Source organism: Sminthopsis crassicaudata, chromosome 4 (genome assembly GCF_048593235.1).
Source record: "Sminthopsis crassicaudata isolate SCR6 chromosome 4, ASM4859323v1, whole genome shotgun sequence".
Lineage (NCBI taxonomy): Eukaryota > Metazoa > Chordata > Mammalia > Dasyuromorphia > Dasyuridae > Sminthopsis > Sminthopsis crassicaudata.
In genome coordinates, this window is record NC_133620.1 from 146,419,879 (window position 1) to 146,435,160 (window position 15,282).

Genomic DNA, 15,282 nt, shown 5'->3' on the forward strand with positions numbered 1-15,282 from the left:
TCAATCTTCAGAATCAGAAGCAAGGAAAGACTTAAGAGGGACATCATGGTTATAATTAAGTATTTGAAGAGCTGTGAAACGGAAGGATTACTCTTTCTGTTTTTGTACCATTGGGTAGCAGTTTAAAGAGGTAAATTTTGACTAAAACTTCCCAACCATTATAGATGGCCCCAAATAAGTTGGACCAACCACCTTAAGCAAAAGCTGAATGACTACATACCAAAATGTTGAAACAGGAACTCCTATTTAGGTATTGTTTGGACTAGATTGGTTCCAATTTCACTCTCTTTGAATCCGGATTCTTCAATACCCTTTACCCCATCCTGCCCATACCACCTATAGTATGTAGTGATAAAAATGAAAAAACAAAATATATGTTATAAGTAAGCAGGAATACTGATAATTTTTTTTTTGAACTAGGGTAATATTTTAATTTTCAAAAATAATCTATGATAGAAAATCTGTATATCTACATTGGGCTCACCCAATTTATCAAAGCCAAGTTATCTTTCAGGTGTCTTTCATTTCTTTAGATGATTGATAAGCTAATGAATCAAAGGCTAAATTTATATTTACTAAAATAGAGGAGAATTTAGGCTCAAACCAAAAGCTAAGAATTAGAATTAGATAAACATCTTATTTGTAAGAGTCTTTAGTCAGTCAGTGAACCTGGTTGAACAGGTATAAATCTTTTAAGTACTACTTGTTCTAATCACACAAGGATAGGAATCCTAATCCATTCTTGCCAATTTTTAATCTTTAATCAGATATATTTTAAACAATCTTTAAAGCCTATGTTTGATGCATAAAATATTGTCTTTTTACCTCTCTCGATCATTTCTTTATTTTTGGAGACTGAAGTAGATTATACTTAAAATACCCTTTAGCTCTGCTCTGGCTAAAAACTGAGCAGTGGCAAAATGGCCAACTCCATAAAATTTATAAAATAGGGTTCACTCAATAATATGTTGGGTATCTAGAACATACAAGGTATTAGTATTCTTTTTCTAGTTAAGTTTTGAATAATCACTTGTTAGTCTGAATATGACTATCTCTGATTATAGCTGTCAGTCAAGCATTGCAATGCAAATATATATTAGATTCAAATGCATTAAATTCTAGAACACTTTCATATACTAATAGCTACCTATGATATATTAAGAAAAATATTAAAAATAAATCCATGTTTATTTTTGCCAATGGTACTTCATTACTGATTTTGCCAAGTGTTCTTCACTGCTTCAATTCAAGCAAATTACTTGTTCATATATTTTATATTTTTCAGGTACACATTCTGAGGCATTAAATTATTTTGAAAATTCATTAACATTGTATCTATTTATTTTTATCTTTTCAAATATTCTTACAAAATCTCATTTTATTTTATCCTCACAACAATCCTGTGAGGTATGTAGAGCTAGTATTTTTGTTTTACAGAATAGGAAAAATAACGAGTTTAAAGGATTTGCTCAAGGTCACGAATCCATATATATAATTTGTGACAAAATCAGGGCTAGATAGAACCCATGTTTTTTTTTTGTTGTTGTTTTGTTTTGTTTTAATTTTTGAACTGATACTCTTTGCATAAGAACTTGGATTTTAAATAATATTTGGAATTTAAAATAGAAGAAAGTAACTAATAATTCAGTTCATCAACTAAGCATATTTTTGGCCACTAGATGGAGGAGCACATACAGTATTCCCAAGAAAATGATCTAAAAGTAGTTAAGAAAGTCATTTTAACAGAAAAAATATAATCTATAGATATGTTAATATATATATATATATATATATATATATACATACATACACAAAGATATGTGTATTTGTGAGCAAAAACATGATACAAAATGTCCTAAAGCTTCTAAAATATAGTGCTCTTGTATATATTTCTTTTTTTTTAATTATGATGCTATATGTGAAAAATGTATGCAGTATATGTATATGTTGGGAAGAAAGGCTGATTCAGGATTTCCTAGTTAGTCCTTAGAGTTGTATGATACACTGACTGATCTATAATCTCAAACACCATCTATGGAGCTTAGATTTAAAAGATTTTTCTGACCATAAGGATGATCACTATATTATTGACTATATTATACTTATCATAGTACCTATACCACACTGTCTTCTCAATAGTATGTGTAAATTTGAACAATTATTGAACTTAAGATGATTGTCCACTAAATTTGACAATGTGAACAATCATAATAGTCATTAGATTGTACTTTTTGAGCCATAGTTATCTTGTACTTACATTTTCTTTCCAAATATCCTCTTACAAACTTTCTCTTCTGAGTTGGCATTGTTTTGTTAATAAGAATAATACCTTCTATTAAATACAAACACAAATCCCTGATGGATATTGCTTGGTATTTTTATGGGGGCTTTTTTTTTTTGGCAGGGAAAGGGTAGTGACAATGAAAAAATTTAATGAAATTAATTTTAATTTTTAATGGCATAGTTGCATTCTCTCTCTCTCTCTTTTTAATTTTATGAGTAGTCAAGGGCCAGTCATATTGAGAAACAGAAACAGTAAAAGAGAGGTAAATTCAGTTATGGTGAAGCTTCAAGAGAGACAATGAAATTAATAGCAAAACCATTAGCAAACAGTAGCATTATACAGCCAGTTATATTCCCAATTATAATACTTATAATACTTGAGGTTTTTTGTGGATCACAGAAATTGAGATACAGGAATATTAATATAGCTGGCAGTTGAGATTTTACCAAAAGCCCAGATTTTCATTATTCTCTTTATTACTTTTTGCTTTCACTTGTATTTCAGCATATACACTAATTTATTTAGACTCTTCTATCCCAATACTCAAAAGTCAATAAAAGTTACTTATTTAGTTAAAAAAAATTGATATTAAAAACATTTAATGTTTTGGTTGAAAATAGTACAGAAAATGCTTGCCTTAATTTAAAATGAGTAATAGAAGATAATATGGTATTTAATTCCATTATATTTAGCAAAGCTTGATTGTGCCTGCATAGTATAAGATACCATGTCAATAAAGAAAAATATTTCCGTGGGCTTTAATAGATTTAGAACTGGTAGATTTAGTAGATTTTGTAGATTTAGGTCCAACTTCCTTAATAATAATGAAACAGAAGCCCAGAGAGATGAAACATCTTGTCCAAAATCATACAGACAGGAAATGGCAGAGACAATATTTGAAATCAGATCCTCCCTTCTACTCCAAGCATATAGAATATGGACCACAGAAAGATCAATTTAAAACTAATTTGTAAGACTTGAAAAAGTGAAATAAGTTCGTAAAATTTGACTTTTGAAAATCTTTTAATCTAGTATTAAACTGTTAAAAAAAATTCATCTTACCACAATACTATGTGGAAACTAAGCAAATTTAGCTGTGCTCATATTGGGAAAAGAATGGTCTAGATTGCACAGTGCCAGGCCTAGAGCCTGAAAGACATCTTTTTGAGTTCAAATATATCTTCAAACATTTACTAGTTGAATGACCTGGGCAAATCACTCAAACCTGTTTGTCTCAGTTTCCTCATCTGTAAAATGAGCTAGAGAAGGAAATGAGAAATCACTCACGCCAGTATCTCTGCCAAGAAAACCTTGCATGGGGTCAAAAAGAGTTGAATATAATTAAAATGACTCAACAACAACAACAAAAATTGTGTATTTATAGAAAGTGGTCATAATTCATTACTTTCTCACAATGGTAAAAATGCAGTATGATTATTAAAACTGATTTAAATATTGAAACTTTATTTCTTCATAATTAGTACATTGGACTATACTGGAATATCTGTGAATACATATTAAAATTTAAACAATACCATTAATGGCATGCTAATTATGACTCTTTTCAAAGCCAAGAAAAATCTTTTTAAACAGATGCTCAAATATTCAGCCTTTTCCCCATCTGTTGCTGTGTCATTCTCTGATGCCTGAGATCATCTGCAAAGATACTGAAGGATTTATAATGAATAGACCAGGTTACCCAAGCAAAGAGGCATTAGTAAAACTCTCATTTAAAAATATGTAACTTTAGAGCTCATTTTGTCCAACTATATTTGAAAGATTGAACTAAGGATTCAAGAAGAAGTCAATAAGTCTAACAAAAAACGGTTACTTCAAAAGATTACACATTTCATCTGGCAGAAATCTAAAGGGTCAGATTCTTCCCTAATGCTGAAAGAAGTGTAACAGGACTGCCATCATGTGTTGAAAGGCCACATTACAAAAGAATACCATGTTCTTCCCCAACTTTTAACACATTCATCTAAGGATACAATTGCCACAGTCTTTAAATTCTCAAATGTAATGAAAATAACATGAAAAGGAGTGTACACTTTTAGAATTCTTTAATTAATCAATTCCAGGAAGGAGTCTTTTGTGGGTAGTTATTACTAGCTATTGGCATTCTATTTAAGTTCTTCCCTTTGCTAGTATAGGCAATTTTCAGTCTTGAAATTAACCTTCCTTGGTCTAAAAATTTAACCGTTTTGATATAATTATAACTCACATTTAAGAGGGAAAAAACAACCAAAAACTAAAAGACTAAATTTCCAGAAAAGGGCTTATTTTGTTTCAGGAGAAATTTGAGTAGTTTATTTTGCCCAATCAGAGTTGTTCAGAATAATGACACATTCATATACATGTATATATATATATGAACATTTTTTTTTTCAGAAACATATAACACATTTTTTTTTCTTTTAAAATACCTGGTGGACAGGTATTTATTTACAAAAATATTCCATTACCTTATTTTAATCCTTTTGATGTAATGACAGAGTTCAATTACATGAATGTGAAATATGTATGAATTCTGACAAATTTCAGTGTTTGCAACAGTATGCTTGTAGTTCATATGAAACTATACAGACAAATGGATTTGCAACCTTATTTAAAAATGCATATTCCAATAATTACCTTCAAGATAGCAACTGGGGCTCAGCAAGACCAACTTAAAAAGAAACTTCAATGAAGGAAAAAAAAATTCTGCATGTACAGTATAAGTTATATAGAAACTAGAACTCTACTTTAAGCATGCTTGCCCAGTGAATGGGCTATGGTAGAAAAACTCTTTTTCTTTACCATATTATCTTTTGGTGGTGCTTTTACAATGAAGCAGTTGCATAACTGGAAAGCAGGATGTGTCTCTTAGGTCTATTACATTTAGTAGAGGTCAAGTCTAAAGTAATATAATACTGTTTATTTACAAAGAAAAAAATATATACTTAAAACACAATATATACCCCCTAGCATTGCCTTGTTATGTTTATTTTCGTTTTTCAATGTGCATATTTTTAGCTCAATGTTTTAAGCATTCATAATGAAAACACAATTTAAAAAGCTAAAATTTCAAACGAACACAATTCTATCACAATAACTTGTTCCCATTTTAAGTGCTTGAGCCAAAAACCCACACTAAATTAATATTGACTTAGTCAATAACTATATACTATATATTTTCATCAATTATTATTCTCATTTGAAAAGTACATGTGAAAAAAACTGACATTCATTATTCCTCTGAGGTGTAGTCAATCAGAAGTACACTTACTTGATGGCTTGGAATATCATACATGAAAGAAACTAGGATATCCACATGGGTTGTAGAGGTTTGTAGAGAGCTATAGGATAATTTAGTAAAGTATATGATTTACAGTAGAAAACAAAAGTTATAACTGTTTGAACTGGGAACTGATTTAAGTGAATTAAATTAATTCTCTGAAGTATTGTAAGCTTTTCACGTTTAATTTTCTTTCCCCAAAATAAACAATTTTTATCTACAAAATCTGAAACTTTTATGGTAGTGAATAATTTGTATCTATAGGGAAAATGATCATGTAACATTTTATAAGAAATCATTCAGGATATGGAAAGGTTCAATTAACAAAAGCTGTAAATAAACACATATATCATCATACCCATTTTCAAATTCTAAAATATCCAACAATATTAACATATGGGCAACAAATTTTAACCCAGATGAAGATTAAAAAAAAAGTGCTATGCTTTTCAAAATCAAAATTGGAAAAAAATTTACAGTAATACTTATTACTAAATATCAAACTGAAAAAAACAAATTCTATCAACTACAAAAGAAATCTCTTCACACAAAAATACATAAACTCTGTTTTAGTTTTTGGAAATTTATTTTAAAAATGCTGAAGAAAATACCTGAAAAACTATTTATATATAATATATATATATATAATTTATATTTTAAAACAAAAAGTCACGGTAGGCATCCAACAGCAAGCTGCAGCTATTGAGAAAGATTTTGCAATTAAGTGTGTCTGAGGGTATATTCCCCCCACCAAACATAATAATTGAGAATGTTGAAAAGAGGGGTTATAAGACTTATGATATTATCTTGCCAAGTGTGTGAAAGATTTCTAGTGAAGTATGTTAGATTTTTAATTACTTGTATCTCGATATGAGATACGAATATATTTCTTATTAGAAGCGTAAAACATAACTTTTTGTATGGATAATATACATACTTTTTAAGTACTCTGACTTAACAAGTTCATCTTTTCTTAAATTAAAGTGTACATATATAAAATTTTTTTTTGAAAACAAAGTATATTCTTTAGCAGTATGTATAAATATAACATTATTATTGTATGATCTTGAAACAAATCTGAAAGTGTTGCAATAATTTCAGACTGAGAATGCTAATATACAGCAACTAGTTTTATATGTATTTTTAATCCTTGAAAAATTTTCTCTCAAGGGTTTTTAAATTCTTAACCATTTAATTTTCAAAAGCAAAGCTATCTGCATGGCTATGATTTTGATGTGTTTGTACACATATACTATTTCATTTGAACTAGGAAATGTGGAAAAATCAAATTATAAGAAAAAGTGTCATTGCTTAAAAAAGTGCAGAAAAAATTCCAAGTTTAAATTCATGTATTATCAGTGCTTTTTATTAAGAAAAAAAAAAAAAAAAAAAAAGTTAAAATAAGTCTACCACACACACACAAAAAAAAAATCCTTTGGATATAGCTTTCTAATTTGTCATGTGAGAAGTGTTTTAAGCAAACACAAATGGAAATACGATACAAATGAAGATAAAACTTTGAAATCTATGGTGTTGTCCAAATAACCACCCTCCTTCCCCATCCCACCCCTGATATTTAAACATATGAAACACTTTCAGACTTGTTGGAAACACAGATATTTACATCAAGTAACATTTAGAGAAACCACAATTTTGCAGAATAATAATAATAAAAAAAAAAACTCCACTTGAAAGCACTGAATATAATTAAATGTAATAATTTACATATAACAAATAGGAGTTTTTTGTTAAAAGAAATGAAATCAACAATAGCTCCATTGTATCTTTAGTCATTCTTCCACAAAACATTAAAATTTTTTTCCATGACCAAAATGCAAATCTAGAGGATTATGATAACCCCTTTCCTAACATCACAAATACTATACAGAATTTTCAAAATATTGGCAAATACAGTAAGAGAGCTTTTTCCACAAATTTCTTTCCAAGCGTAAGTGTGCATACATACACACACATACATATATGAATATATAAATGAATTTTAGTTTGGAAAAAATAAGATGAATTGGGTATGTAAGTACATCTACTTGTCTTTTGAAATATTAACCAATAAAAGGCAGATTAAAAAAAAATAAGAAAGAAGCACACTAAACATTTTGATGATCCTTATTCTTTGCATTACCAATGTTTTATTGTTGCACCTAGGCCTTGTCCTTTTTTTTTCTTGGCTGAATGATAATTTTTACATTTTTTTAAAAGAAAAAAAATTAAGTAGTTAAAACTTTCTAAAAGAAAATTGACTTCTATAGGATAATCATTAAGGAATTACTACTGCAACCTATTTCACTGAAGATTAAGTAGAACTAGAACCAAATTTTATACAATAATTGTTAAGGAATTGTAATCATTACTACAGGTTGTTTCTCCCACCAAAAACTGAATTAAGTAGATCCCTGAAAAAAGTTCCAATCCAATAATAGAATATTTAATTTTGTAATCTTACAGTGAATGTTTAGTTTGCCATTTATCAGTGACATATGATTTAAGGAAGAAGAGGAGCCAAGTATCCATTTGAGGATATGTAAAATTTTAACTTATTTCCTTCATTTTTAAATTAAACAATTAAATATTAGTTCATTATGTAACCAATATGTGAACTCACAAATGAAATAATTAACAGACATAAAATAATCCTGTGGAATATTAAATAGCTGGCATTATTACACATGTGGCATTCTGTGAGGACTAACAAAATATTTTTCTTAGTGCTTCTTGTCAACTCTTCCAAATTTGTTAATTTTTTCCATAACATATGTTGAACTGTATTTTTCAAAGAGGTATTAAATATATTTTATGATAACATAACATAGAACAGTAGGGTATAGGAATATGATACAAATAAAGCAATTTGTGAATTTTTACATTTTCATCATAGGGAAAATATTATATAAAATAACAAGTTATTCACCAGAGCTCTGTGCAAATTCCAAAAAGCTTTCTGCAGAAAAAGGCTGCTGTTTTTTTTTAAATTGGTTTGAATCAACTCTTCTATTATGTCTTTATCAAATGATACTTAAAACTAACCTGAATGTAAACATTTTTATCCAGTAGTGCACTTTTTATGAGATGTAAACACAAAAGTTTCATTATGAAATGGTTAAAAAGAAAAAAAAAGTATAAGTAATCCTATAAAGTTAAGATGTTACAAGTATGCCATAATGACCCTATAGTAGGAAAGAAAACCATTTATATATATATATATATATTATCAATTTGTGCTCTATTCTTTAAAGAAAAAACAAGACAATCATTACTTACAGAACAAAATATTTTAATTTCATGAACAATAATTTTAGTGCTCCTATTATGCACTTCTTTTTTACTGCTTTAATAGAGCAGTCAAGAATCTCACTGTCTTGTCTGAATTAATGTGAGATTGCTTCCAAATCTAATCAGTCCTTTTGTTTCTGTCATTAACACTATACTGGGAAACCAGTACTTAATTTTTCATTGTTGGTCTTATTTTGTATTAGACCCTAGTACTGGAAATAATAAGTTTAGTTACCAAAATGTACATTATCTTCTCTTTTGGCTCATTAAAATTTTGAAAGGACATGTACAGATTTATATTATATTAAATCTACAGAAAATAGGTCATTGGATAGATTTATATAGAATTACTGACATTAGATGCTTGGTATTTTCCATGTTATAGTATGTGCAGTAAATTTTAACTGGCTCATCACCTGAGTGTACTGGTAGCAAATAAAGGGTTTTTTTTCCCCCCTAATTATAGAGCTGCACATTTTACTGAAATAATGAAACCATGTTAGCCATTTTAATTAAATAGATGCAAAGGTACATTTGGTTAAACATTTTATAAAAAAAAAAATCAAGCATAAATTAAAACTTTAGCCAATTTTAATATTTTTACAAATTTAATCAATAACTTTTTTTTTGGTCAAAACTACCATTAGCTGAGTTAACGAGAACAAAAACAACAGACATTGAAGTATTCTCCTCACCACAATGGAGGTTTTTCACTTTTCACACTGCATAGCCATTTTACAAAGAAATTTCCAGAAATATGAGCAGTTCATGTTCTTTACACTTTTCAATGAAAAGTGATTCATCTCCTTGTTTTGTACTTGACAGAGTATGAATTGAATACAACAGAGATCCAAGAATAGTCCATCCACAGGTCAACTATGTTTGTTTTCATTATCAATAGACAATACTTTAACTTTTGTCTGTCTCAACAGATGGTGGCAAACAGTTTAATTCTTCCTCACTACTGATAATGATGACCAACCCACTTAAGGGGAAGGGAAGTTCATGACCGCTGTTAATAGTTTGGTTCAATGATGCGAATTTGATTGTTCTAGTTCCAGAACCCCTGATTTACTACTCTTCTCAAAAGAAACTCCACACTGATAGCTGATACAATAGCACAAAATCTCTAGGCATGTGAACTGATCCAAGACTGCCAGTGCCACTTTGTGCCAATTTCTCTTTCCTCTTCATGTGTCCTGTGTGACCTGCTGCTTCTCAAGCTGTTAATTCATGGCTGGTACATACATGGATACTCCATTTGTGTGTGTGTATGCATTTTAAATACAACACTCCCCAGTTAAAACCACATGACTGAGGTAAAACAGTGCATGATTGTGCTAGGAAAGAACAGTATCCAGTGATGAATATCCCTTCAATTCTGTCTTAAAGAAATTAATGAAAAAAAAAAAAAGGATTTTTTTTCCCCTCTTCCAGACAAAGTTGGATATAACTGGATTTTGGCTTTCAAAACTGGTACCACTTTTTATCTTTATATTTCAACATCATCTAAAGAGAGAAAGAGAGAGAGAGAAAAAAAAATATATATATACACATATATATGTAGAAAATAGTAATAAAAATTTTTTTAGTAATTTTTTTAGTAATGAGTTGTAAACTAGACATTTTAAGTATCAAAAAAGTATCATAAAATATTTGAATAAATGTTTTAAAACCATCTTATTCACATTTAGAATAGTCAAAGGGTAAAAAAAGGTAAACCCATCTAAGATGCAGGCTTGAGACAGTACTGAAGTTACTAGGATAGTTCTTTGATAGTTTTTTTTAGAATTTGATACAAATTCACTTTTAAGCCAACCTATGCTTTAAAGATCAGGAGGAAAGAGGGCTTTAATTAGATTGACCAATACACAAGACAAGGAGCCAGCTTGATAAGGAGAAAAATATCTGCTTTTATGCAGCTTGAGAGGAATGAGCTTTTGCTTTGATTTTTTTCATCTTTTATTGCCTAAATTACCAAAGGTATAGAACACATTATATACATTTGTGAGGAGACACCATAGATTAAAAAGTAGTTCCTCCTGGTCCATGGCAAGAATAGCATTATGTATTTTAGAATTCAGGTTCTAGGTAGCTAATTAAAAATATATTTAGAGGGAATTAAGCTGAATAATAAATTATATAATACTTCTAAGTCTCTTTAAAAAATAATGTAATTGGAAAAAGAAACAACCAGTAACTCAAAACCTACTAATCATCACCACTTCTCTCCCTACACCTCCAGTATACTGGAGAAGTGTATTTGAAGGAACTTTTATTTCATAGAAACATAAAATATTAGTATTTAGAATCAGAACTATTTGGAACTATCTATTTCCAAACTCCTAGTAGCTGCATGTGGTATCCATACATCCAGTGTTAGGTAGAGTAAAATACAGGAATATGAGTCGAAATTCCTGATTCTGGAAAAAATAAAGTTGTAACAAGCTTGGAAGTATTTCAAGTCTTTGGTATCTAAGCAATGTATGAAAGGGCCCTAAAATATTGGTCAAACTTCTCCAAAAAAAGATTAAGAGGAGGATTTAGCCAAAAGTCACATAGGATGAGAGGGTATGAATGGAGTATGCTATATAATCCATTCATACTGGACTATGAAATTATAGTGCCATAAAGCAAGCTCTGAAAGTATTTGTTTATTTAATGATAAATTACATATTTTCTAATATTAATTATATGAGTCTAATTAAGTTCTAGAATATAAATAGAATATATGTAGACATAAGGCTGACGTATGAAAATGCATCTGTGCAAAAAGTCTGAGAATCAAGGAGAAATAAAATACTGATATGAAAAGGCTTTTTATATATTATTTAGTAAGACCTTGTTTTAGAGATGAAGGAAAATCTTTGGTGGGGGATAATAGTGTGGGAGCTAGATATGAGAAAAGTCACAATTTCTTGATATGTAGTCCATGATTCTACTTGAGTAAACAATAATTTGTTATATTCAATCACAGAAAAAGCTTCTTCTTAAGTTTTTCTTTTAATCAATATATATTTTCTAGGCATACCTCATGAGCATGTTTAGAAAATGAATCTGCACTTGACAGCATTGCAGCTGTCCTTTCTTCAAGATCACCAAGTTTCTGTCCTCTTTCATCTAATGCCAACCTGGCTCGAGCCAGTTCACCAACTACGCCAGAGGCTGCTCCTTTAACACCTTCAATTCCACCAGGACCAGGGATGTGTTGAGCAAGACTCCTGGATGCCTTTCCAGATGCTGATTCTCCAACTGAATATATTAATTGATAAGATAACAAATTTTTTTAAAAAGAGAAAACATTCTTGTCATTCAAAATTCCAAACTATTAATAATACTTTTTACCATTTATATGTAATTTTAAAAGTGTTACAATTTTTTAAAAAATTAGTATTTATATATGTGAATCGTCTACTGTTACCTTTTCTAATAATCAAGTAAATCCAATACATTGATAAAATTACCTTCATAGTAGATGTTTTGAAGCAAATATACTGAAAAAGACTGATGACAGGTGTACTTAACTATATAAAATTCAAGCGATTCCTTAATTAGTATGTTATAGAAAGGAAAATACTGAAAAAGCAAAATTTTATTGTATTATATAATGTCTCTATCATTGATTTATTTCACTCTTTATTTTTAATCAAATCTATAAATTCAAAATAAACCAGAGGATATGAGTATCTACGATAGTCAAGAGCTCTGACTCTTTCGTGAGATTAGGCTAAAAGAATGGCACGTGTTAGAAAAGAAGATAGGATAACTATATCTGAAAGGTTCTCAGGGGGAAGAAGATTTAGATATTTTATGATTGGCATCAGAGAATAGAAGTAAGAGAGTCAAGAAAAAAAGTTACAGAGACAAATTTAGGCATAGTATTAGGAATAAAGGTCCTAACTATTAAGAAATTTCCACAAGGGTTATTCTTTAACTGTAGGTCCTCAAACTGAATACAATACACCAGATATGATTTAATCAAGACAGATTTAATCAATAATAGGAGATACTATTTCTTCCTTATCCTGGAGAATATCATATATTTTAAAAATTTTATTTAAATGTTTCATTTTGGTGATATATTTTTCTAAAATAAAAATAAATTAAACTTACAGAGTTCTTCTCTGTCAAGGGACTGTGCACCACCTCCAAATAAGCCTTTAAAAAAACCCCTGTTTGGTGCTTCAGGTGTTTCTACTGGAGTGAAGAGTTCACCTAACATTTCCTTTAAAATCAAAATATATTATAATTATTAAAAGGAAGATGAAAATTCCTTAAGTGAAAAATAAAGCAATTCCCAAAAGCATTAGGATATATATTCAGTTTAATCTTATTAATATACACTGGCATTTATAGATTGTGAAAGTACATATTAATTAATGAACTGGGTGAACAAAACTTTATTCTAGAAAATTTCTTCTGAAAAAGTTAGCAATACAGTATATTTCTCTAAATCAAATTGTTATTTTTCCTACTGAATTTTGTTACAAAGCTGGATATACATGTAAATACTATATTTTCTCCTGTATGTAAGCAAAAGTTGTAGCTAATAAAGTACCTTCAATAATCATGTTCAAAAAGGAAGTAAAATTTTCAAGAAATATGGATATTTACAAACATGAATATGGAAATTACAAACAGAATACAACCACTGTATGAGATGTGACAATATAATGGTGAAGAATATTGGGAATCAAATGTCTGAGCTTTGGTTATACCAAAAAGGATCATTAATTTGGAAGTTTTTAAGGAACATTATTGATTTTAGATATGGAATGGAATATATGACTTCTAAGGTGATTTCCAACCATGAACTTCTAGAATTTTATAATTCACCATGTGATGATGAGATATAACTTCATCTCTAAACTACATTTTATTATATGCCAAATGAGACTTCCAGTTCTGAGTTTTATGATTCTATTTGCTTATTCACCTATATCTGATTTTTTTTTTTTTACCATCTAATATAGTAGAGATTCAATGTTTTATTCAGAGGGCAAAAATTACTAATCATTCAAGAATCATCATTCGTGATAATAATTAGTTCAGCTGACATTAGGAAATATTTTCTTAGGTACAAATAGGAGCCCATCTTAAAAGCATAGCAAAAGTTTAAAAAAAAAAAAGAGCTACAGAAGGCTATGCATTTCCCTCACTATGTCAATACATCTTAGTATCTCATTTCTTGAAATATAGTAGTGTATTTACATAGCGATGCTTTAGCATTCTCTCATGGGGAGGGTGGAACAAGTCTATAATTAAGTTAATTTAGGTACCTGGTAGGAGGAGTCTACAGGGGGCAAGGCTGACCTACCAGTGTCAATTTAAAAACCTGAGGATTTTTCTGAAGTGTCAATTTTACTGAGTTAACACAAGTTGAGAAAGCAAATTAGGGAAGGCAAAAACAGTTCCAGTAACCTTACTGAGAAAACATCATATTCTAACATTTAAAATCAGTTTTAAATGCCAGGAGATAGATTAATCTCTTTCTTTTTAAAAAAATTTTTCTCTCCTCTCCCTCCCCCCAATAGCTACAGATACATGACACTGATGTGGGCTTCAGTCTCAATGTGAGATCCAAGTGAGTACTATGCTATATTATCTTTGCTGTTCCTACTAGTATGTTGGGAATACTTTAATAACAAAACTTGTTATACTTAAAACTATTTATGGAAACAGAAAGTAATCTATTCTCCTGTGAGTAAAGTATAAAAGTGGGTAAAATTAAAGAATTCTGCAGATGGATTTAAACATGGAAATAAAGCATCTTACCCAACTATTTATTTAACAAATGAATTCACTATCACCTAGACTTTAATTAAACACTTCCAATGATAAGAAACTTATTGTCTACTAGACAGCTCATTCGTTGTTAGTGCAACTTTCCACCAATTAGTACTAATTTTTCCTCTGAAGCCAAGAAGATTATATCTCATTTCTCTTTTATAGTATTTCAGATATTTCACCATTTTCAAATCTTTGACAAGTTATCTTCTCCAACTAGATATTCCTTTCCTCATACATCTACTTTTGAGTTCCCTGATGATACTGGTTGTCATCCCTTGGGCACACTCTAGATTGTTAAGAACTGTCTTTAAAGAGTGGCAAGAATTAAACAGAGTATTACTGATATGATCTGACAAACATAATGTAGTATAGACTTCATATTTTTCTTATACTCATACCACTTATGGCATAAATTCATAGCTTTTAGGATAGCCATTTTATACTATTGACTCACATTCATTTTTTATAGTTCAATAAAGTTTCTAAACTCTTTCACACTAGATCACAGATTTAGAGCTGAAAGGGACTTTCAAAGCCATTGAATCCAACCCTTTGATTTTACAAATGAATAAATTGAAGCTCCTAGAAAAGGTGATTTAACTAAGTGCCACTGCCAGGATTATTGTGATTCCTTTTCAGTGCT

General features: G+C 29.6%; 1 protein-coding gene across 5 annotated transcripts in view; it reads right to left on the reverse strand.

Moving 5' to 3' along the window:
* Nucleotides 1-7,251: 7,251 nt before the first annotated feature.
* Nucleotides 7,252-15,282, reverse strand: part of STXBP5 (syntaxin binding protein 5) — a 193,261-nt gene continuing 185,230 nt past the window's right edge. For all 5 annotated transcript variants that reach the window (XM_074309604.1, XM_074309600.1, XM_074309602.1 and 2 more), the window contains 3 exons: nt 12,963-13,074; nt 11,881-12,101; nt 7,252-10,358 (listed from right to left, as the gene is read on the reverse strand). In XM_074309604.1, coding sequence (XP_074165705.1) covers nt 10,317-10,358; nt 11,881-12,101; nt 12,963-13,074 — 375 coding nt within the window. In that variant the 3' untranslated portion in view covers nt 7,252-10,316. The remainder of the gene's footprint in view (nt 10,359-11,880; nt 12,102-12,962; nt 13,075-15,282) is intronic.